General features: G+C 40.2%; 1 protein-coding gene across 1 annotated transcript in view; it reads left to right on the top strand.

Annotated features, from left to right (window-relative positions):
* Nucleotides 1–11,677: 11,677 nt before the first annotated feature.
* mAChR-A (muscarinic Acetylcholine Receptor, A-type) overlaps nucleotides 11,678–26,391 on the top strand; it is a 33,342-nt gene continuing 18,628 nt past the window's right edge. Inside the window, exons 1-2 of the mRNA XM_067777096.1 lie at nucleotides 11,678–11,871; nucleotides 26,045–26,133. Coding sequence (XP_067633197.1) covers nucleotides 11,678–11,871; nucleotides 26,045–26,133 — 283 coding nt within the window. The remainder of the gene's footprint in view (nucleotides 11,872–26,044; nucleotides 26,134–26,391) is intronic.

Genomic DNA, 26,391 nt, shown 5'->3' with positions numbered 1-26,391 from the left:
GAGACGTCAACATAATATTTAAATTACTAGATACAAGTCATCCTCATGCCGATGTTCAAAGGAGGTGCGGAACGAATTATCGTACTCAATTGAGCTGCGCTGACTGTTTGTTTTTAAGAAAGATTACCCAGAAGATTCTCCCACTGCTGAAACACATTTAATGAAGAGCTTCACTGGTTAGTTCCTGTTATGCGAATGGGTACAGACGTTGCGGCGCAAAGGGTGTTTCTATTGACACGCGACTTTGCCAGCAGATAAACACAGAGTTGGGAATATCATGTGAACGATGAGAGGGCAATTGACCTATATGCTTCCCATTGGCGACAGTTATCGCCTGTAAGAAATAAGGGGCGTATTTACTAGGAGATGGTCCAAAAAGCATAGGTATTAAAAAGCAAATAATTATAATTATAATGACCAGTGGGCATAAAGCACGAAATTTAAATTGTACGTCCATATTTACTAACCAAATTTGCACACCAGGCTTTTTCAAAATCTGGCTACACCCAAGGGTAAACGGTAAGGCAAACACCTACCCAAATATACGCTGAAGCACACATACGCATACACATACACTTTTATGCCACTCACTTACGAAAATTAAGGAGGAAGCAGAAATAGCGCCACAGCATCCTAATTGAGCGCGTGAGAGAGCGAGGAGTTCGCATGAAAAGACCAAACGACTGATTACTCGCGCCGTTGGTGGTGCACATTCAGTCCCGGATGACATTCGAAGCAATAAACTTGAGTTTTATAATAAGTGTATACTTTTAGGCGTATCAAAAATATATATATACTTACTTTTTAGCTATTTTTCATACAAAACTATTTTTGAGTTAAAATAAAGTGTTAAAGAAATAAAATATTAAATCGAAATGAAATTTAATTTAAAATTACAAAAAAAGTAAAAGTAAAGTTGTGTTAATAAATGCTTAAAAATAGTAAATGGAAGTGTGAAAAAAATTATTGAAGGTCCGTTCGATTGTTAGGCAGCGCAAAAGGAAAAGAGAGTGGAAGTGAAAAAAAGGAATTGAGGATAGCCGTCGTTAAGCCTACCAGGCCGTTTACTTAAATTAATGTACAAATATACATCCATGTAGGAACATATGTATAAGTGTGTGTATACACAGCAATGTGCTTGTGTATATGTGCGTGTATTCAGATTAGAGCAGAAAAGATTTGTGAACGGCAAATTGGAAAATCAAATCAAAATGCTGCATAGCAATAAAATTTCATTAAGCATTCTAATTAAATTAAAAATTTTCTATAAAAAAAAATTAGTATTGCCTATGTGGGTGTGAATGTGTAAAAGAATGTTAAATCCTTTTAACCAGCTACATATTAAGCATACGAGTAATGGCCATAGATATCTATAAAAAAGAAAAAAGAAAATATAAATTTGTTGTTGGCTGTTAGGGAGCGGCAACTTCTTTAAGGCAAGAGAAACGAAGTGAATGCGAATTGGTTTAACATACTCCACATACACACGACCATACCTACATCTTCACGCATAAATATATACATATACGTATGTATGTATATGCACCCAGTTTCATTAAAAGCTCTTAAATGTACTTATGCTTTTTTAAGGAAACAGCTGTTAACAAAAAAATAGAACCAATATGCAACAACACCTTCAAGAACAAAATGGTTCCAAGTCTGGACAAAAGATGCAGATCCATATAGTTATCATTATCATTATTAGATGGCGCTTAACCGCTTAGGCGAGTTTGACCCTTCTGTAGCTAGCACCCCCTGTCATCCCTGCATCACGATAACTCAAACCAATGGAGTGCATTAAAGGGTATATTTCTGTTGAATACTCAGAAACTTGGATATCCCAACAGAATCTGATTGAAAAGATCGTATTCCGCAAAAATTTAGAACACAAGAATTCAGCCGTTTGAAACAGATGAGCATAAGCAGGCTCTAAGCTCCATCCACAAAAAGTCGGCAAGGTTAGGTTAGGTTGAACTGGCCGGTCAATAAAGATTTCACATATATTGAATGTATCTATACTGTTACCAGAATTTGTTTGACGACCAAACTGAAGAACCCCAATAAGGTACCAGTACTTATGTTAAAGAATAACTCCATCCTCTTGGCAAATACTAGAAGTTTTCTATCACCTAGCCTAATTGCTGCTTCGCGATCTGGCAATTCTGCTGCCAATAATAACGTGAGCCATAAGACTTCTCTCTTCAGAGATATGAGCCACTTTGTGGGTCTAATATCGTAGGCGTAATCTCAGAAAATTTGCTGTCCCACGCTTTTGTCTACGCCTTTCCTACTTGATGGATCATATGAAACTCATGTCTCCGGCATGAGCGAAGTTTTTAATGCTTCTCTGCATTGCAGAAAACTTCTCGATGAAGTGCTGTATGAGATTAGTGCCTTAATCGTCACCTGACTATCAATATATATATTGGCCGGCTGCAACTCAAGCCCGTTTCCTCCAGAATTTCTGCTGTTCTCCTCGCGGCTATAATTTCTGCCTGAAACTGGCTGCAGTAATCTGACAGCCTGTAGGATCTACTTATTTCTGGATCGACACAGTAAACAGCAGACCCGACCCCTTCCATTAATTTGGAACCATCCGTGTACAACCCTCCGGCTCAATTATGGCACGAAGATCTCTTTCAAAGCTCAGGCACGTGACCATATATTCCATTGGCCCGATATTCAGTGGCACTATACTGCATGGCAATATAGCCTGCACCCCAGTTGCTCTGAGGCGTAAAGCTTTGTTGAAGTTGCTAACGCGGTGTTTTTGCCCATTAGGTATGCAGGCGGAAAAAAAGTCGGCGAAACCTTATGCCGATAAATACCCGGCGAATTCTGTTCTAAATGACAAATACCCTAAGCTCTCAGTTGCGGAAAACAGATTTCCCAGAGAGACGCGTGTCACAACAAATTCAATGGGCTCGTATGCGAAGTGTCCCCAGTACCCTCATCGAGCTTAAAAAAAACACTAGAGGAAACTGTAGGCCTTCCGCGCTCAGAGCTGCCAAGGGATTTCTTCTATTGTCCCCAGAACATCACCTACAGAGTGAGGCGAGAATACCCCCATAAGGGAGAGAAATAAAATGCTGAGAAAAAAAGATTGTGCTCATTTCCCTGAAACCTGGCCATCCCAACAGATAACTGTTTGAAGAGGCTCGCCTCGTCAAAACTTAAGAAGTCATCTCGTAAGCACTCAGCTGTAAGAAAAAAGTGGCACGACAGGGCCCTCAAAAACATCCATAAACGCCGTCGGACAACTATGCCAGATGAACCCCGTTCTTAAAGACAAATACCCTGAGCTCGCTGTTGAGAAAAGAAAAATCTCCAGTGAGATGCGCGTCACCTGGCACAACTTCGATCTGGATACTGTAACGGGGTAAACTCTTACTAATCCATAATCAACCCCGACCGTGTGTCTAATGTGTCTCCACAAGGCACCAACTACTTTTCACTTGCAATGTGGAACCAACGCCACTAACACCTGTTTGGTCTAATCCTGTTGAAACTGCCAGTTTTCATGGACCTCCGTTAAACGATATCGATTGCAATTTGTGAGTAATAGCACCTATTGGATGTGGCGAAGCACTACTACAAAATGAAAAATGAAGAAAGCAAAGGAGTTTCAAGACTACCTCATCCTTTCTCTGCTGCCTAATTCTGGTGTGGATAGCCACACTTCTCAACACTAAACTCCTTTCGAAATATGCCAGTGGCATAATGGGAGTGACCAGAAATCTTCTGGAGAATTTTCCTCCCGAATAGTCCAAGGGCAATACCCTCTTTCAATGCCGTTCAACTACACAAGATCCTTCGCATTTTCGTATTTATATCCGCCAACATGAACGATTCTTTCTTCGATTACAACTACTACTTGGGATGGCCTTGAAAGTTCAAAGTGGTCACATTAAATCGTCTCTGAGATGATCAAGCATGTACCTTAATTGAACTTGTTACCTGAATGGACCGGATCTATATCCGGCAGAGGACCCTCGATATCGATAACACTACTCAAAACCTTCGAGGAATGCCTTTATCGCTACCAGAACAAAAAGTTTTGTTTTGTTACGTATGGCTCCAATTTTTACGGGGCTGATGATGTTGTTCAATGTCATTTGGCCGACGAATCATAAGCTTTGTAAGGCAAGCTCTTTTTCGCTATGCTAAAAGCTCTTTTTAAGATGATCAATCGTGTCGAATATTTTATAGGGATCTTCTCCAATCTTCCAGTTCATCCAGTTCGTTTCAGTTAATTACTTTTCTAATTCTACTGAAGCATGTTTTAAATACAAACTATTCCCAAAGAAGTAAGAGGGTCTAAGTTCGGGTGTAACCGACGTTGGATTTACGTTGCTGTTTATTTTACATATTTATTTGCACATTTGCATTTTAAGGTAACATAACGGTTGATCGTAATGGCCTAAATATAGACTCCATATATCAAAATTCTCAGGATGAAAAAAGGAATTGATCTGGCAATGTCCGCCCGGCCATCTGTGTCTGTTTTTGATCACGATAACTTCAGTAAATATTGAGATATCGTATCGAAAATTGGTATATGGGTTCCTTGGCATCGGATGATAACCACGCTCAGTTTTTATATATATAAAATTTTGGAGAACACAAAAAGCCTGATTATTTAGTTAATAATACAGTTAGAATTTTGAAATTTGATCTAGGCCATTTTTACTAGAAATATTTCTTGTTATAAGCCTAACATGTGTATCGAATTTCGTATCGACAAATATATATTATTTTAAAGGCTCTAGAAATGTTGTTTAATGCTTGATATAAATAAAGGCGTGGCACCGCCCATTACAAAAAATGTCTCCCAATACCCTCTTACAATGAAACTTGATAAGTGAAATATCATTGATTCAAAACTATTTTTTGCCAAGTTATTGCTTATTATTCTAGTCTACGACCCTTTTAAACATCTATTATACAAAATTTGGCGTGGTCCTTAATCGATCCCGTCCATTTTTACCAGAAATATTTCCTGCTATAAAGAAAGTATGTATTCCCAATTTTATTACGATCCGTTAATTTTTCTGCGCATTATGACTCCCGAAACTCGCATTTTCAAAAATTTGAATTTTGTCCTATTTCTTATTGTAATTCCACTTGAAAAAAAAACATTGATATAAAGTTCTTTTTCGCAAAGGTCCTGAACATTTTGATATATGGAAGCCTATATTTATCTAGATTCGTGTATGCCGTTACTTTGAACCCTTATGCTACCAAAGTTAATATACTCTGTGTGCAATGCACGCTGAGTATAAAAATCTGACTCGATATTTAGACTTAGAAAATAAAGAACTCTTAGAATAGTAATGACTCGTTTCTGACAATAGACTTTTGTTTTAAAATTTGTCAACCTTTTTATTTCCTGCAGCCAATCTCACTGGCCTCGATATATCGCATTAAGAGACGGTACTAGTTGTAATTCTCTCCCGTCATAGTGCTTTCAACTTACACTTTCAAAAGTCTTTGGGGATTTCCTGCCGCTGGTTGGCCATCATCTACACTAACTGCCTCAGGCTTAACCATATCCCTAAGTCTTGGCACACGGTTACGGTTATTTTCATTCCGAAGGCCGGCAGAAGCTCTCATGTATCACCTAAAGACTTCAGACCAATCAGTCTCTCGTCGTTTCTTCTTAAGACGTTTGAGCGGTTGATTGACCTGTACCTAAGGGAAAGGATACCTCGGGGTTACTGTCGGCTTCACAGCATGCGTACTGCAAGTGCAGATCGACGGAAATGGCTCTCCATTTGATTGTAAAGCAAATAGAGGGGTCCCTAGAACACAAAGAGTATGCTCTGGGTGCCTTTCTAGACATCGAGGTGGCTTTTAACAATGTCTTACCGGGGGCAATCGAAAGACCTCTGGTGGGTTTAGGAGTCGAGGCGGCTCTGGTTGAATTTATTAGCAAACTTCTATGCGGCAGAATTGTCGCAGCGGAGTGGTGAGGGGCCATAATTAAGAGGAAGGTGGCAGGGGCACACCACAGGGGGGTGTCCTATCTCCTCTGCTCTGGGTTGTGGTAGTCAACGAGCTTCTTGTGGAGCTGGAAGCCAATGGTTGTCGGGTGGTTGCCTATGCAGATGACCTCGCTATCCTAGTCAGAGGCAAATTTCTGGGCACCCTGCGCGATGTTCTGTAGGACTACTTGGATACTGTGGCTAGGTGGGCTGAATCATGTGGATTGGCGGTCAACCCGGGAAAAACGGAATTGGTTCTTTTTACAAGGAGATATAAGATGCCCGATTTCAATAAATATTTGGGGATTATTTTGGGCAAAAAACTGTCCTGGAGACCCAATGTGGAAGATCGGGCCAGGAAGGCCGCCGTTGCCTTGTACTGCTGCAGAGGGGCTATCGGAAAGAGATGGGGACTCTCGCCAGGAGTAGTACACTGGCTTTATGAGATGGTGGTCAAAGCGGGGGTATTTTGTCAAAAGCTAAATTCAAGCCGCAAGTTTAAGTTGGCTGATCACTGCAGGGTATTCCAAGCGGAAGTTGCTGCGATTAAGGATGCGGTGGATGGAATGCTATCCAGTGCTACTACGGTTAGAGAATATAACATCTACTCTGATAGCCAAGCGGCTATCAAGGCCTTGAGCTCAACTACAGTGCGATCGAAGGTGGTCTGGGAGTGCCTGACCTGGCTTGCGATTGCATCGAATTATTTTACAATTAAGATTATCTGGGTCCCGGGCCATAGTGATATCCCGGGTAACTGTCAAGCGGATCTCTTAGCCCGCATCGGTACAACTGAGCCGGATGAAGATGGCTGTAGGGATTTCGGGATTCCGCTGGCCACCTGTGAATTGCTCCTCCAAAGCTGGACCTCAATTCAGCTCAGAAAACGTTGGGCGGACACCACGTCTTGCAGGGTAGCAAGATCTTTCTGGCCGAAAGTGGATGGCAGGAGGTCTGCTGAAATAATTGGGTTCACTAAGGCTCACCTATCAATGGTCATTGGGGTTTTGGCAGGGCACTGTCCCATGGGTATCCATACGGTACGTCTCAATATACTGGAAACTCCATCCTGCTGCAGCTGTATGGAGGATGATTAGGTGGAGCCACCAAATCACTTTATGCTTGATTGCCCAGCTTTTGCCAGAACTAGGCGCGACTCACTTGGATCTCCAGAGGATTTATCCAAAGTTGAGATCGGTATCATTCGGAGCTTTATCGTTGCTACCCAACCATTGTCTAAGTAGCTAGATCTAAATCACCGTTATTTTTGGTGTATGTGGTATCACAACGGACCTTCGTGTTGTCCAAGGGAGCTATCCTTATCAGGGCAGCTACCACCTAACCTAACCTAAACTACACTTTTAATATTGTGATCTGCTACGAAATGGAAATTTAACTGATTCAGTCTTCTTCTTTTTCTTCCCGTAGCTCTCCTCGAAGGTTTTGGGGAGTTTTATCGATATTGATGATCCTTTTCCACATATAAATGCCATACGTTTCAGTACAAAACCCCATTGAGGTGCCATCTCTAACGTCTTGGAAACGATTTGACATGACCACGTTGAATCTCATAGGTCATCTAACCCCCGCTTTCCGTGAGAAACTTGGGGTCGCCAGAGTCTCGCCTAATAAATAAACGTGATTCGCTACGGGTACGTGAGGTTGATAATTGGGCTCAAGAAGCTGTAAATTGTTGTGGCAACCGCTTGAAAGGGATGCGCTAAATAATCCCTTTAATCCCCAGTCGCAAAACAAAAAGGACTCGATACGCAAAACATGTCTAGCTACATCACAAAGAAAAAAAAGCAACAAGTGTGGCAGGCTGGGTTTGTAAGCCACAATAAGATACGTTTTTACTATATGTGTCTTAACTATGCAGTCCGTCCCCATGCTAACGACAGAAGCAGTAAGGTTTCGGAACGGGTCGGGTTTTACACGACCAAAAGCCGTATTGCAGTATATCAAAAATAGGCCATCTTAAGCGTTCCAACCAACTGACACGATTTCGGAATAACCGGGGGGATTAAACCTTCATTCGCCTGTATCCCCTTACTCAGTAGAGGTCTTTCCCTTGTGGGGGGTTTTTTTATTCGCTTAACACTACTTATTGAAAGAAGCCTTTGGACCTTTTTATGCGTTGTTCCATGTTCGTATCGGCACAAAGCTCATACATTTCATTATTTTAATTCTTCCGAAGATCTTTTCTTCAGAGGCCATCCAAATTTCTCTTTCGTACATCAGAGCAGGTAAGCCATGACCTGTTTAGTAGGTCCTCTGTTCTCTTACTGTCTAGAGAGTACTTTGCACGGCCCTAAGTAGGAAGTGTTGATGAGAGTGATGCTTTCTTTGATTTCCAGATTAGCATTGCTTTCATGGTTAATGATGGTTCCCAGATAGATAAAGCCCTTCAAAGTCTCGAATTTATTTCCGTCAATAGTGATGTGGCTGTCAAGACGATAATGCCCTGTCTTTTCCTTTGCAGCACTTCTTCTTTACCTCATTCATCGCAAGTCCAACTTCATCAATGCTGTTGAGGTGATTTCCCACCTTAACGTCAATCAACAAAGTCCTATATACTTTGCAGGGAACTTTCCTTGTCAGGGCTCATTTCCATGACTGGATGCATGGAATAGACAGGGCGAAGTACTGTTAAAACAAAAGGCATTTTATAATTTAATGGACATATGTAGGTGCCTTCTAGAATTTGGTATGTGAAGTAAACACCCGAATTTAACAGCAAATTGAAGGGTCGAGAAAATGGCACCTTTGGGCTGGAGGCGAATGAGTTGCGAAAAACAATACTGCAAATTACATATATAGGCAGTTTTCAAGTTCTCCTATTCACCATATACACTATGCTTTAGTCAATTTTATATTGGAACTGAACATCGCATGAACTGCACAATCGGATTTCCCAATAAAAAATACAAATCCGTTTTTTTGCACCAACTTTTTAAGTCCCCCGAGAGAGACGACGGGAAGACCCTTAAAGTGTACGAGAGAAGCTCTCAGGGGGAATGGTTTTCCTGTCCGAGATGCCGACGGCGGGTACCGCAATTGGTTTAGTGGTGAGCTGTCAGGCAATTAACCACCAATTAATGATGATGATTTCTTCACGGGAACAAAAAATTCGCAAATGCTGATATTTTTTCTTGAAGTCAATTTTTAAGTGAAATGCAATATTCTTTTTTGGGCATTTTTATAGTGGTAACTAAGCGGGACTTGTTAGACCAAAATTCTGTAAAATACAGGAGGATTTATTTGACATCTTTACTGTACCCACGTTCTCGATATCTATGAAGGCACTTGTACGAGGTACAAAAATACACGGCACTTGATTAAAGTGGTCGAGTTTGTACTCGTAGTCATTTTAGAACAACACTACGTATGAGTAACATATACCATGCGACCAAAAAATTACTAATTTACAACCAGAACTTCCTGAACAATATACACCTAGTCTTAAAAGGACCAAATTTGCTTGAAGTAAAATTCAGAGTTTTGGTTATTATTGGTGTGCTCTAAGCTGGGAACTTGATTTTTTGGATAATTTTGGTGCCAGGGCTCGAACCTGGAACCTCTCGCATGTGATATGAATGCCAGGCGATCCTTATATTCTCTTAATATAATAAAAAGAGTATTTACTTGGTCACATTCGGGCTAGTTTTAGACTTTAGTAGTTCTGTCCGAAAGTGAATCACACTTATACTGAACTAGCGCAGAGCTATCGCATTAAGAGACAGTGCGAGTTCTAAATCTCTCCGCTCGCAGTGCTTCCAACTGACACAATTAATGTTGTGATGTCCTACGAAATTGCAATTGTCCCATTTATAAACCTTTTGAATGCATTTTTAACTGCTTTGGTGCTAGGTGGTTCTGTCATAGTCACAGCCTTCGATAAGCTCTGTTGGTACAAGTGTAAGTACCAACATAAAATAACGTTGATGACTCTCTAGCAGTACATGAAAACCGAGATCATCCTAGTGCTATCTTCCACATTTTCTTGCTAGGGCAGTTCCCTTTCCAATATAATCCCCAGATTCTTATCCCCGCCAGTAACAATATTCCCATAATTGAGGGTGGTCTGAAAGCGGGGGCCTTGTATCTCCTTGTAAAAAGCACTACCTCCATATTTCAAGGGTTTTTTGCCAGTGTCTACATGAGTCAGCCCACCGAATCACCTAGTCATTAGCATAGGCCACCATACACCAGCCACTGCCTTCTAGCTCCGCCAGAAGCTTGTTTAATACCACAACCCAGAGTAGACCAAGTATAACACCACCTATAGTGTGTCTCTGCATTCAAGCCTCTCGATTGTGACCTCTCCCCACTGTGACAATTATTTTGTACGGAAGTTTGGTAATTAATTTAAACAGCCCCCGAATTAAAATCTGCGCTAACGCCAAAACACCATTGCCAAAAGTTCTAAAACAGTATCAAGTACGCAGAAAAGTATGCAATATTTTCAACCATATGATCATAAGGAATAACCGCCTAAGTCCTATGTAAAGGAGTTAGGCTGTTATTCTTTTAGACCATATGGTAATAAGTGGTACATACTTTTCTGTGCCTTGATACAGTTTTAGAAATTCTTAGCGATGGAGTTTTAGAATAGCGAATGTTGGAATTCGGGTGCAGAGCCCCTTGACTCCCAAGTGAACCACGGCATTACCAATGACCCCAGGCAGGATATTGTAAAACGCGCTTTCAATGTCAAGAAAGGCACCAAGACCTAGATAGATTCCGTAATCCTGCCTACCAATAAGCATCGCATCATATGTCGTAACACCCGAGAGATTCCATCCCGTATGTACAGATCAAAAAGCAGCTCCAACGTTTTTAGGCAAAAGACGAGAGCCTGATTTGTTTTAAGTCCTTAGGTGATGCATGAGAGCTCTTACCTTTGGAATAAGAGTCACTTTGACCTTGTTCCAAGCCTTCAGCATGTAACCCACTAACTTTGCTTTTATATATAATATAGCCTAATTTTAGGCGTGGTATAATCTAAAGTTAAGCAGTTTTGATCAGATAACTTACGCCAATACGCCCTATTTTTTTGCTCGACAACTGTATGTAAGTAAATATGCCTGTGTATGTATGAGTTTATTGTTGCTGTTGCTGCTATACTCGATAGCAAGGAATATACATATGTCGATTGTGATCTTAAGTGAATATGATTGTGTGTTGTTGTTAAACACGCGCACGCGTCTGTGCATGTGAATGCTAAAGCTTTTTGTAGTGCTCTCATTTTGATTAAGTTTGCGAATTAGTAAAGTGTGGCAAAAGCAGAGCACAGCAACAATGGCTGATGCGACAACAACAGCAACAACAACCAGCATGAATACAACAACAATAATACCTACAAATAATAAGAACACAATAAATAATAAACAATAGAACAAAAATAACAGATTTTGAACCACCGCAAATCAACATCACTCATTAAGAGATTCGACTGCAGCAACAAAATAAACAAAGAGAACGTCTCAAACTTAAATCGCATCCTCCTCATTCGCATATGGCACTTTGGCATTAAAGGCGTTGAGGCGCGTCTGTGTATATGTATGTACATATGTATGTTTGCACTTATAAGTATGACAATAGTTTGACAACAGTGTGTGATTGTATTAGAGTATGAGCGTGGGACAGTGTAGCAGTAGGACAGCACAGGAACTCCTTTATATGCATGTAAAATGAACTGTCAAAGTGTGATGCCACAAACAAAAGTGGCAATGCGACATGCTCAAAGGGAAAACAACAACAACAATAACGACGATAAAAGTTACAACAGACAGCTGCAGGCAAAATTGTTGGTTCATTTAGGTGCAATAGCAACAGCAACAGCAGCAGTAACAATGGCAGCAGGCACAAATACAATCACAATGCGGTAGGTTCTTGCATATGTAATTATAGTGTTGTGTAAAACGGAAGCAGTAAACTCAGTGAACATATACATGTATATATGTGACCCGGCCTATGAAAAGGTGGCTTATGACTCAAAAAAGAAATTGCGAGAAACAGCTGTTAAAGATAAACAATGCATTTCTTCAGTTTCTTAATAGTTTTTCTTTTGCATTATGAACAGTCATGCCCAACAGGCAAAGCACAAACCAGTTTCTGACCGATATTTTGGCTCCATTGCCATCGAAAAAAATGCTATCAAAAAAATCTGAGGATGCTTCACCAACCACCAAAATGGCATCGAAGCAACCAAAGTCTTCATTGTCTTTCATTTGTGCTCTTCTTTTTCTACATTTTTAGTACACTTCTAAACAAGTTAGGACTTTCTAATTTTCATCACGCGAAAGATCGTCTCAAAAACTATCGAAACCAGAACAAAAGTTGAAAACATTTTTTTGATTCATAAGCCACCTTTTCATAGACCGGGTCACATATATTGCAGTAGTTTTGCAATTTAAAATTTTTTGCACACGATACGACGAAATCAGTGACATTATCTTGAACAGTTAGGCCTTCAGTCCTTATAACCTAATAACCGTCTTCTATCAAGCGCAAGATTTATGTGATACTTTGACTTTATTGTTATCGTTTGCAGAGGTCAGCCTGGAAAAAATCAGTAGCCTGATATATAAGGACCACCCTATTGGGCACAAATCAGAAAATAGAAACGGGGAGAATCGGGAAAAGGTAAAAAAATGGTAAATTTATGGTAAATACGGTTAGGTATACGGTTATTGCTTTGTTTACGTTCAAGATTGTGGTCACGGATCAGGCTCTCTTATGTTATGGGGACATTTTCGGTAAATGTTATGGCTGCATTTATGGATATGGTCATGGATGCAGGTATGGTTATGGTCATGGTTACTATTATTAGAACAGTTACGGCTTTGACAATGTTTATGATTACAAATAAGTTTACGGTTATAGTTGCGCTTATGCTTATTGTTGCGATTAGTGTTAAGATTTTCGTCTACGGTTACGCTTACCATTAAGTGTCCGTTGACAGCCTGGTTATGGCCAGTTGTTATTGTTGTTGTAGCGATAAAGACATTCCCCTAAGGTTTTGGGGAGTGTTATCGAATTGATGGTCCTTTGCCGGATATAGATCTGGTACGTTCCGGTAACAAGCACCATTAATGTACAAGCTCGATCATCTCGGGAACGATTTAATATGACTACATTGAATCTTTTAGGCCATCCTTACCACCACCACCTAGTGAAACTTGGGGTCAGCAGAGCTTCCGCTTCTAAAGAAATAGGATTCGCCACGGGTAGGAGAAGTTGACAATTGGGTTGGATAAACTATAAATTGCACTGGCAACCTCTTTGAAGGGTTACGCTGCACAATCCCTTGAGTTATTTGTTCATTCAATCGCCTATAATGATGGGCATACCTGCCGCATCTAAGCCCCCTAACCCCCTAAGCTTCATACGGAGGTGCCGAACCCCGCTGGCATCCATAGGCACCTTAATGTCTAAACTAAACATCACATAGACGATGGCGTGTTAAAACAAGCTACCTCTGCTAGAGATGTCAGAGTGAAGACGAATAGAAGTCGATTCACCACTTTACCTGCGGCTGAACAGAATCGCAAACAAGATAATACAGATTTTTGGGTTTTTTGACAGTCTGGTGGAGGTAGGGAAGGTGTAATTTTTCGCTTCTTCTAGTATTTGTTAGGCAAATGTGCCCCACCCGGCAATCACAAAGGGAATGAAAAAAATATATCCGAGGGGAAGTATGGGACATGGCGTAAGAGTGGCGATTACGGTTACCGGTACGGAATCGGTGGCGGGTCCGATTATGATTACAGTTCCGCTCAATAGCTCAGTTAGTAAGCATATGGGGTGGGCCTTGGATTATTCGAGAGAAAAGCTTTTTAGGAGACTGGTGGAGTCGTTCCGGCCAAGAAAGTATTGCAGTCATCACCGCAGTTTAGAAGCAGAGGAAGGTAGAGGCCTCCACTTATTTAGCAGAAACAAGTGGAGGAAGACTTGATCTCCGTTGGGGCTTCCGATTAGCGTCAGTTTTCGCGAAACAGGGATAGCTGGCGTGGCTTGTACGACAAAATAAAATTAATTATATCACTTTCCATGACACTTAGCCGATTTTGTTAAAACTACTAAGACACCCAGATAGTGTTTTGGTAACTTTTTTATGGGAACTGGACCAGATACCGATCAATTCTAAAAAATCATGTACGTATTAAAAGCGAATGCAAACACTGATATCTTTCGTCTAGATTATGAGGTACTTAGGGCACTATTTTTCTGGGTAGTGTACTAGGGATAGATCTATGCTACAACGTCTGATTTATGATTACACTTTTGTCTAATCTACCTACATTAATATGTCGTATACTCTTTCTTAGGATGCGGATTGCTTGAAATTTAGATTGAGGACGCGCGGGAAAAGAAAAACGAAAAAGAAAGAAAAAGCGCGGGAAGGAGAAAGAGATGGCATTAGACGAAAATATAGGGAGGGGTGGAGAGAGTGCGAGAGGGAGCTATAGAGAGATGGATACAGAGAGTGAAGAAAAGAGAGAAAAATACGAGGAAGAAGAGAAACGCAGATAGATTGGAAGAGAGAGGGAGGAGCGAATATCAAGAAGATGAAAAAGATAGAATAAGAAAGAGAGAAGAAAATGAAGATTTGGCTGGAAAAAAATTGAGGCATACAGAATAATAGAAAAATGTGTAGCTAAAAATATTTAATTTTCAATGCAAATAAAAGATGGACAAGAATAAAAAGGAGAAATGAAGGATCATTTAGTCATCTAAATCGTTCCCGAGATGTTCGGGCTAGTACCTTAATGGCGCTTGTTATCGAAACGTAACGGATTCTCATCCGGTAAAAAACCATCAACGTCGATAACACTCCCCAAAACCGTTGGGAGTGTCCGCTACAACAACAACAACAGTGGGGGGCTGACCTCTTCCTTTGCTTCCATTGGCGGGTTCCGACATAAATACTTTCTTAGCTGGATCATCATTCACATAACATGGCCTAGCCAGCGTAGCCACTGCGTTTTAAATCAATGGACTATGCTGATATCTGCGTAAAGCTCGTACAACAACAAAAACAGTGGGGGGCTGACCTCTTCCTTTGCTTCCATTGGCGGGTTCCGACATAAATACTTTCTTAGCTGGATCATCATTCACATAACATGGCCTAGCCAGCGTAGCCACTGCGTTTTAAATCAATGGACTATGCTGATATCTGCGTAAAGCTCGTACAACAACAAAAACAGTGGGGGCTGACCTCTTCCTTTGCTTGCATTGGCGGGTTCCGACATAAATACTTTCTTAGTTGGATCATCATTCATATAACATGGCCTAGCCAGCGTAGCCACTGCGTTTTAAATCAATGGACTATGCTGATATCTGCGTAAAGCTCGTACAACAACAACAACATTGGGGGCCTCGTACAGCTCATCATTAAATCGTTTTCGGTACTAGCCGTCGCCAACGCTTAGAAGTCTGTAAATATTGCGAAGAATTTTTCTCTCGAACAGTACCAGAGCCGCTTCGTCTGATTTTGTCATCATGCTTCTTCACCATATGGCAGGATGGGTACGATAAGTGACTTGTAGAGCATGATTTTCGTTTGCCGAGAGAGTAAGCATGTATGAGGAAATTGAGGAGGGAGTAGGATTGACAATTTGGAAGTGGGAGTGGGGAAATGGGTTTGGGAGTGGAAGTGGGATGGACAACCCTAAGAAGGATAATGGAGGCTAAAGTAAAGCAGAGTGAGAGTGAAGAGATGAAGCGGGGCTAACTTTTTAAATGTAGGCGAACTAAGTAATTTTCGGGCAGGACAAGGTTTGCTGGGTACGCTAGAATGTTATAATTAATAAACCATAAAATCACCATTGCTTAATAAAACAATTTCTCAGCGAAATAATTAGCAGCAAAATCTGTAAAAAAACGGCAAATTATATTTGCACATTAAGCTTGCTGCTTCTGTTTTGCACATATACGTTTCTTTGTATAAGTGCATGCATACCGTTGTAGTTGTAGTAAATCGAACGAATATTAATCTTTGCATTAAAAGAACTATGAAATATTATAAAACGAGCAATCCATTGTATGCATGTGTTTGTGGATGTTAGCGCGTATATGTATATTTGTGTATGTATGGGTTTAGTTGTATTATTGGCACAACGCCTATTTGTATGCTATTAAAAATGCATTAGTGAAAGTAACTTGCACTTTTTCAAGGTGGCATATAACTTATAACGGAATATTTCGCTATGGATAAGACAACTTACCCCACGCATGCATACATACATAAATATATCAAATTTGGGGTGTGGATTTGCTGATAAAGCAAGGAAATGTGATAAATATTTATAATTACAAAATTTTTTGCAAGCAATCATAGATGAAAAGAGAAATCATAAATAGCCACAGGGCATTTATTCTTTGTGAGTAATTTAAATTATAAAAAACTAGCAGACCAGGCAGACGTTGTTCTGCCCTATATTTGATCTTTCTGTATACATCTTAATAAGCTCTTTCCGTCTAACTCTGCCTCCCCCCTCTTATATTTTTCTTAATCTTTTATTCACTCCTCCCTCCGTCTTTTTAGATTCATCTATCTCTATTTCGTCTAACTCTATCTCTTTCTCAGTCTCCTTCTCCTACCCTCTTTTCTTTTCTCTCAAGTTCTTCTCATTCTCCTTCATCTCTTATTGCCAGTCCCAGAGGGTGGTCTTAATTCCAGTCCCAGTCCGTCTCTAATCTATTATTAATTCATGTCTTTATTTCGGCTTCACATGCTTATTTATCAGTTTTGCCAGGTTGATGCTATTAAATCGAATATTACAATGGAAATTACTTTAAAGCACTCATCAACAGCTTTCATTTGATATCCATATTATATAAACACATTCTAGGGGTGCCCGGGTCAACGTTTTGGCCTATATCCCCGAGACCCGAGTCACCCAGGGGTACGAAAAATACTCAGTATCAAAGTACTCATAAACAGATTCCATTTGATACCCATATTGTACAAACACATCCCAGGATTACCCAGGTTACGTTTTGATCTCAAGACCCTAGCCATAACGGGATAAAAAGTATCGTATGTCCGTTCCCGGGTTCGGAGCTACCTCTCCACCAATTTTCAGCCAAATCGGTTAATCCGTTCTTGAGTTATGCGTAGTGTAACTAACACCACTTTCTTTTATATACATATTTGAATTTTTTCTAAAAAAATCATAACTCAAGAACGGCTAAACCGATTTGGGATTTCAAAATCAACTAACCATCATCTCTCTTTCCTGTATCTTTCCTAAAAATTTCATGGCAATCTTTCTATCCGTTCTCGAGTTATGGGGTGACAATCAAAATGTACACTTCTTTTTATATATATAGATAAAAATATCAAAGCGGCATCTAAAATTATGCCAAATCTGTATTAAAAAAGGATCTATGTTATAAAATAACTCCGTCCTCTTGGCAAATATTAGAAGCTTCCTAGGACTTAAGCCACTTGCTGCTTCTGACAGCTGTATCACTCCTAATAGCTGGAGCCTTAGCCTAGCAAGCGCAGGGCACGAGCACAAAACATGCTGTATCGTTACCTCCTCCAGCACGTACTTCCTACATCTGCCATCACTGACCAACCTTAATTTAAAGGCTGTGACTCCAGAAGGCGGTGTCCAGTTAGAATACCCCTCATGAGTCTACAGTCCTCTCTTTATAATGATAGAAGCAACTCTTTTAGTCTAAGGTTGTAAGACCTTCACATAATCTTCGACACTTTACAGCTCCACGCTTGAACCCACGCCTTTCCCGCTTGGTCGATCATGTGCACCTCTCGCTTTCTCTTAATCTCGCCCAATCTAATAGAGTCGTCTAGGGAGCAAGCTTCAAGGGATGCACCCTTTTTAGCTACTTCACCTGCTTTTTCTTTCCCAACAATTCCCATATGCCCTGGTACCCAACATAGATGTATGCTTCTCCCTGTCCCGATTCTCTCTAGAGACTGCTTACACTCTAACACGCATTTAGATACTGTGCTATGCGAGTTTATTGCCCTAATTGTTGCTTGGCTGTCATATATAAAAGCTAACACGGCTGCAGTTTAAGCTTTCTCTTCCAGTGTTTCTACTGCTTTGGTTACGGCTAATACTTCCGATTGGAAAACGCTACAGTGATCTGGCAGCTTGTAAGTTCTGTTTATTTCCGGATCAGCACAGTATACCGCAGAGCCTACTCCTTCCACTACTTTGGATGACTTAAGATTTAAGAAGATTTGTCTTTCGTTTCATTCATGCGATTTTGCATGCGCTTGTAATTTTCAACCAGCTTATGAAATGTTCTTAGGGCTTAGCTTGTTTATGATCTCTAATCGGAGTTTTTTATAAAGAAAGCAGATTGCTCAAACCGTAGTCAAATAACTCATGAATGCCCATTTCAAACTGAACACATTCCAAGGTGCCTTCTGGGGCGCAACATTCGAACAACATGGCCTAATCAATGTAGCCTATGTCAATGTCTGCGTCTAACACATACAGCTCATTATTACTATTTTCTTCGGCCAGCAATTCCCAGAAATGACACCAGGAAGCAGATTAAGTATGAAAAGCATTTCAGTATATAACTGGAGACACCTCCAAACAAGAAGCGCTCCAGCGGAAACAAACTATCATATAGTACATCGATGAACCGAAGACACCTGAGGGCATCGGATCGGAGATCTATGGGCCCAGAACTATATATATCCTTCGAACATTATATCACTCGACCATTTTCATTCCGAAGTTGTTCCCATAGACCGGTGTGCGGAGATCAACCTGCAACGCGGCTGCACTTATGAGCGAATCGTTATAATCAGCAACAGTCAGGCCGCGCTCAAGGCAATAGCGTCTGTTGAAATTAGATCATCAACAGTCCTTGAGTGCGTTGACAGTTTGAATCATTCGGGGGCTAATATAACTGATAAGTTTGGGTTGGTACCGAGCTACAAAGGGGTGGATGGAAATGAGGAAGCGAACGGGCTAGCCAGAAAGGCAGCGGTGAAAAGACTTATATAGCGGAGTCGATCATAGTGATAGGATCTCACACAATATGTAAATAATTTAAGCAGTAGGCAGGCAAAGCCACTAATAGGAGGGTATAACAGAAAGCAATGTAAAATCATTAATAGCCTCCCAGGAAGCAGCCTAGAATTTTACCAGGCATACTCACAGGTAACTGTAGACTAATAAGCTACAAGTACAAACGAAACATATGGTCTAATAACCTCTGTCGGTTCTGCGACAGCGAGAATCAGACTGCAGAACATATCCTTTTCGAACGCAATACCGTTGGGAAGAAGACTAAAGATTCTTAGGTTGAACTGACCAGTCCTTGAGGACCTTACATAGACTAAATATGTCCGTAGTGCTACAAAGAATACTTAAGTCGCCAAAATTTGAAAGTAAGCACATACACTCTAAAGCCGAGCACCATTCTGGATTTCCTATATCTGGGTTTCTATCTTTATATATAAAAATCACGTGTCACATTGTTTGTCCGCGATGGACTCCTAAACTACTGAACCGATTTTGAATTTGTTTTGCACCCCGTGTGTACTTTGATCTATCTTGAAATATAGGGTAGGCTATATCTCAGTTTATAGTCGCAATATTATTTTATTGCAAATTTTTTTATATGTTTATACGTAATAATAAAATGTTACGTTTGCGCATCGGTACTCATATTTTCAGGTGGTGCGGATATACTTCCGTGTAATTGGTTGGTGGTTGCTTATCAATAAAATATATTATAGCGAATGATATCAAGTATAGTACATCACTAGACCCGTCGATAGGGGGTGATGGGGGAATAGCCCCGGACCCGGGGTTTCTGAGGGGGCTCGCGATTTCGAAGTACTAAGACATTCTTTTTTTTTATTCAGAAGAGCCTTTAATTCTTCCATGTGCAATTTTTAAGCCGAATTTCAAAAGCAACGAATATCTGCATTTCGTTTTAATATTACAGTGAAGTGTGAAAAATAAAAATCTATATTTATAAAAGGAAAGGCTAAAATGTGTGTTAGTTGGTCGCCGGTGTTTGAAGAGATGCGTCGGTCGATTTTGTTCAAACTTGTACCCGGGTACCCCTAGAATAAGTGGGTAATATGGATATGAAATGAAATCTGTTGCTGAGGGCTCTAAAGTAATTTTCATAGTGATATTCGGTTTAGTCGCATCAACCTGGTAAAACTGATAAATATGCATGCGGAGCCGAAATAGAGACATGAATTAATAATACCCACATACCTATTTACATAATTCTTATTCGATTTCCCTGAAATTTGGTATATAAATTTGCCTATATTAGTATTTACGATCCTTTTTTCCGGGAAGTAGACCAGAGACGGACTGGGACTGGGATTAGGACTAGGACTGGGACTGAGACTCGGAGTGGGACTGGGACTGGAACAAAATACATGTCACCCTCTGGGACAGGCAATAAGGAATGAAGAAGAATGAGAAGAACGCGAGAGAAGAGAAAAGAGAGAAGGAGACTGAGAAAGAAATAGAATGAGACGAATATGGAGATAGATGAAGCGAAAAAGACGGAGGGCGGAGTGAATAAAAGAATCAGGAAAAAGTGAAGAGGGGTGGGGGGAGGACAGAGTTAGACGGAAAAGGCTTAATAAAATGTATGCAGATAGGCAAAATTTAGGACAGAACAACGTCTGCCGGGTCTGCTAGTATATCTATATATCATCAACATTTTGAGCAACATAAACCTTTAGTCTCTCCCGACGAAGTCAGCACATGTTTGATACCTGAGTTTTAGAGCTTAGTATTCGTTTGACGAGAGAGTATTTTGCTTTTAAATTCGTGTATACTTAAGGATATGTACATTTGCAAATGCGATGTGCAAAAAGATTGTATTACCTGTTCATGAGCTTCCGGAGCAGTAGAAAATTTAGTTTTGCGGCATAAAATCGATCATCATATCGGATGTGTTGTTTTCAAAGTGAAGCTTCCGCAAAGGGGATATACATACACATACGTACTGAATTGTGCGTACATACACTATATGTATGTACATTGCACACAGATGTATTGTCGCACTTACCTTAATGAGACGCAAAGTTAAAAGTGATTCGTTTCAACCAGACCTAAGAGTATATTTAATTGCCCATTATGATTTCCCTTATTCCCATATCAAGGTTTTTTTTGTACTTCGTCAATCATAGGCATTCATTATAGCAATTATTCTTTAAAAGAACTGTTTGATGAAGGAAAATTTAAGAAAATTTAAACAGGCGAGTGACAGTTCTGTCAAACCATCCACAGTGATGAGCATAGACAAAACAGCTTTCCTGCAGAAGAAACGGGGTATGCACTAGTTTCAAACTAGTGCAGAACAGTCGCAATAAGAAACGGTACTGTTTCTAGTTCTGTTCTCTCAAACTGATTTCAACTGACACTTTAAACATTGTGACCTTTGAAACGCACTTTTAAGTGGTTCAATCGCAGATGACTCTGAAGTGGTCGCAGGTTTTATCAATTACCTAAATACATATAGCTCAGCACTATAGGTAAAAGTATGGCTACCGACTGTCCCGCACTGCACATGACCAGCCCCAGTTCGGAAGAAGTCATAAAACATGTAGTGCGGAAGTGTCGCTTTGCGTGACTACCTATAATTTTTACTGCAGGGTATGTACTTATTTAAATTAGAAAAATCTGAAGATGCCAAGAAAAGCGCAGGGTCACGAATATTAGTTAGAAGGCAAGAAAAGTGGGAGGAATCGAGGAAAGGGCGCTGGATCTTCATATTAGCTCGCAATACACTTGAATGTTACGAGTGGAAGCATGGCGAACTAAATTACCACCTCATGCAGATATTAAGTGGGCACGGCGGTTTCAAGGAGTATGTACACAAGTGTAGGCTAGAGTAGAATCCTTCCTGTCCATACTGTTCCACAGAATTGGAAAACACAGAACAGGAAATGTCTCATTGCCCCAGTATTCACGGTGAGGAGCCTTCTAATAGGAAATTAGTCCCCTTTTTAGACTGCGGTGAGTAAAATGGCGCTTTCTAGTGATGATGCGTGAACACTCACAAATTGCCATCGATATCCTCTAAGGAAGGTCCAGTGAAACTTACAGTTTCAATAGGGTTACACCAATAAGGGATGGGTGGTAGAGGCTCTTTTTTCACATCGAAATTGAAAAGATGGTTGATGTCTTGCGGGGACACGTTACAAGCGGAACATACTTTGAATATGGCCGGTTAACTCTGGATGAGTATAAGTTTAACCAATTACAGAATCCAGATCAAAGTTGACTCAGAGTGACGCGCTGAACCTCCTGGAAAGTCTGCTTTCCTCACCTTCAAGTTTCGGGTATTGGACTCTGAGAACGGGGTTCGCCCAGTATTTATCAGCATAACTCTTTGCTGACACAACATGCATGAAACTGAGGAGCTGTTTATGGTCATGAAACGGCTCAGTTCTTGGGCGCTGGATTTCTTCATAATCAGATATCTGCTAGTGTTATGCTGGAAATAAGGAAGTAGAAAGGTTTCAAGTGTCTTGGCCTCTGGCGATATGAGCCTCCTTTGTTTGCTGGCATCCCAGGATAAGGAAAGTTGACCAAAATAGGCCAAAGAAGCGCCAGGTAACTAAGTCCACATTGCCAAGTAACTAAATGCTTTCTGCTTTTGATGGTTTGGCAAGTTAGATGGCTTCTTCAAAATATTTGGTAGTTATGGTAATGGGAGACACACTGTGTTTTATTTAATGTCCATTAGCCTGCCGTTTGTCAACAGAGGAATGCATTACGTATGACCGGTAGAAAGCTGTGGCGAACTTTTTGGTTTATCGCCAACGGAGATGGATGTTATGTTACTGTGCTTTGTCGGATAACCAACACCGGCAAAGAGGGTACAGTTTTTTTCCGCCACATATCATACTTTGTGATAAACTGAATATACTAATACGAAAAATGTGCATCCTTACTGCTCGGCTACATTCCAAACAGATGGACAGAGGTTAAGGTAGTATTCATATCAAAGCCAGAGAAACCTGAGTAACTTCCTTCCTAAAGGATATGGATACAGTTTTGGATTGGCATACTAGGGAGGTCAATTGCTTTTCAAACACTCACGGAAAAAATTCAAAAGGCTTTGGAGTCTAAAAATATAGTCCTCTTCGCGCTTTTATTGACATCTCAGGGGCTTTCGAAAACACGAAGCTATCGAAGAAGCTATGATTGGCAAAGATATAATCCCAACGATCACTCGCTGGGTGCTATTCATCCTAAAGAGAAGAAAAACCAGTCTTTGGTTGCGAGGGACAGCTGACTCAATTTTAGTCGCTAGGGGATGCCCTTAAGGGGGTGTATTCTCTCCTCTCTTGTGGAGCCTAGTCTAAAATAATCTCCTTCAGTTGCTGAATTCCAATGGATTTGACACACAAGCGAATGCACATGGCTTAGTAATCTCCATTACATGGATGTCCACACGTTCCCTGCTAATGCACTTATTGGCTTAGTGGCAATACCTCCTTTCCCTATTCTAATAGAGAAAGAGACAACACTTACTACGCTAAGACTTTAAAATATCTCTGAGCAAAGGTCAGAAATATGATACGATATATGAAAGTAATAACGAAAATCATAGGAAATTCTGCATTGCAACTACGCGAAGCAAAGGCCCTGTGCTCTGAATCTCACGTAATTTCGAGGTATCCATTGTGGAAATAACTCTTTGGGAAAGAGGGAATCCATATACTGACCCTGACTCAGAGGTCTGGTTCATGGATGGATCAAAATTTGATGACGGAAAAACGGGAGCTGGCATCTAATGGGTTCAACTTCAAGAAATCAATGCCAACGGGATGCCACTCCATTATTTTTCAAGCAGATATCCATGCATAGAAGTATGCGGTAGAGAATTTCTACGTAGAGGTTTATCCTCGAGGAGTACTCTCATTATGAGAGACAGCCAGGCAGCCTTACGTTCCTCGCAGTCTTAGACAGTTACTTCTAGGTTAGTGGATGAATGCATTGGAGTCCTAAATGGTCTGTAAGTCAATAAAGAGGGATTCATTAGGATGAGTTACCGGACATAAGGGACCTGAAGTTAATGAACAGGCAGGCTATCTAGCCAAGCAGGTTGCTTTAGAAGCATTTTACTGCCTAGAGCCCTTCTACGGACTCACAAGGGCACAGACTAGGTAAACTATTAGTAACTGGAAAACAAAGCAGTTCACATAATATGGGATTGAATGCTCAAGGCAAAGACAAGCAAATTGTTTATATTCCCAGCAATGAAAGTATCAGCGAAACTCATAAAACTTAGTAGAGAGGGCCTACGAATTCTCACTGGGTACTTTACAGGAACTGTAGTCTACGATATCACCTAAATTAGTTAAATCCATCCGTTAAACAAATCTGTCGCTTTTGTGAGCTGTGGAATGAAACGCTGGTTCACATTCTCTGCGAATGCGTAGCTATAGCCAGGCAGAGGTTCTCCCATTTAGGTGGCGTGACTGTTAGTCCGCATCGCTCGCCCATTTAGGTTGCGTGACTCTTAATCCCTTCGTAGTATGGAGTAAAAAGCCTGAAGAGGTACTTAATAAACATAGAGATGTGGACTGAAAGGTCAAGAACAATACATCTAAATAAAGCTCGCAGAGCATCGCGTCCTAATTATTATAAAAATAATAGTACAACGTTTTTCGCGATTACCCTTCTTACATATTTATGTATGCATCTACTACTATCAACAACTAGCAGAGCTTTTTTATACCCACCTGCACCTGTTCACAGTGTACTATAATTTTGATTATATAGCGGGTGGTTGTACATGTATAAAGGAATCGAGATAGATATAGACTTAAATATATCAAAATCATCAGTATCGATAACCAATTTGATTAAGCCATGTCCGTCTGTCCGTTCGTCCGTCCATCTGTCCGTCTGTCAGTCTGCCCGTTAACACGATAACTTGAGCAAATGTTGAGATATCTTCACCAAATTCGGTATACGGACCCAGAATAGATTGGCATTGAAAATGGGCGAAATCGGACGATAAACACGCCGCCCACTTTTTCGATATCGAAAATTTGGAAAAATGAAAAAAATTAGACAATTCAAAAACTAATACCGCTAAGCTAATAAAATTTGGTGGGTGGATTGGTTTTATGACGCAAAACATTAATTCCAAAAAAAAAATTGGAATATGGGCGTGGCTCAACACACATTTAGAAGAAGACAATTTGGAAGTCTAACAAGCCTTAAAACAAAAGCTGTTAAAGATATTACATTGAAATTTGGCGGAGACACTATCACTGCCAACTTATATAGACTGAATGAAGATAACCAAAATCGGTTAAAGACCATGGCCACTTTTCCTAAAGGTCTAATCTTAACAAAGTTTGCAATAAACCTATGGTATTTAATTGGATTTTACTGATATATCTACCTCAGTAGTGGGTTGGTTGAGCTAAGAACGAAACTTAACCAAATTTTGAAAATAGACGCGTCACGATCTTTTTTGTTACTCTTTCTAAAATACTGTGACGAATATTAGCATCACTAAGCTGATACTAAATAAATAATCACGCAACAACAAAAACATGAAGCAAGCCACACTGGTGTTCATGAATACATCAGTCATCATTTACACACATACATGCAAGGCAACAAAGATATATTTTATACACACACATGTGGAAATCAATCGAAGGCTATAAACTGCAAATACACACGCATATGGCTGGTAACCAAACATGAAATTAGCGAAGTTACTAGACCTTAGGAGAAATGGGTGAACGAGGAAACCGAGAGCATAAAAGCAGCGCAAGCTGAGTAATCAGTAATCAGTTTGATTTAAACACGCTATCAGTTGCGAAGTGAAGTATAATTGTACTAGTCCCAAAGTAGTCAAATAAAGACCATTTTGCAATACAGAATATACAGTTTAGTGATTCGAACGTTAGCAGAAGGTTTCAAATAACCGGAATTTCCCTAAATTCGTTACAATACTTTTAATGCCAATCTCCCAATCCGAACGAAATTTTGCATACAAATTTCTTTATAGCCTCTATCTCTTTTTTGCTTCTTTGAAAATTATTTCAGAATAAGTAGAACCATATATGTTCTATTGCTCGGCCTTATAACACTATTAACCACACAAAACAAACAACATCAGCGTTTTAAGTGCGCAGGTGGGTATATAATGTTCGGTTTCACCCGAACTTGCAGTTTCTTACTTGTTATTTCATAGATTTATACGTTATTAGCAAAATCTCTAGTTATTACCCCATAATAATAAACATTTTAATTAAAGTTTTTATAGATCCAGTTAATGGGACGCATAATCGAGCGCTTTGAATAAAACTCCTTCATCTGGGTACTTAGCAACAACAGCTTTAATTTAACAACAACAGCAATACATTTGCACAAAACTATCAAAGATTAAAACA

This window comes from Eurosta solidaginis, chromosome 3 (genome assembly GCF_040869045.1).
Source record: "Eurosta solidaginis isolate ZX-2024a chromosome 3, ASM4086904v1, whole genome shotgun sequence".
In the NCBI taxonomy this organism is placed as follows: Eukaryota; Metazoa; Arthropoda; class Insecta; order Diptera; family Tephritidae; genus Eurosta; species Eurosta solidaginis.
This window is presented reverse-complemented; position numbering and strand designations above follow the sequence as displayed.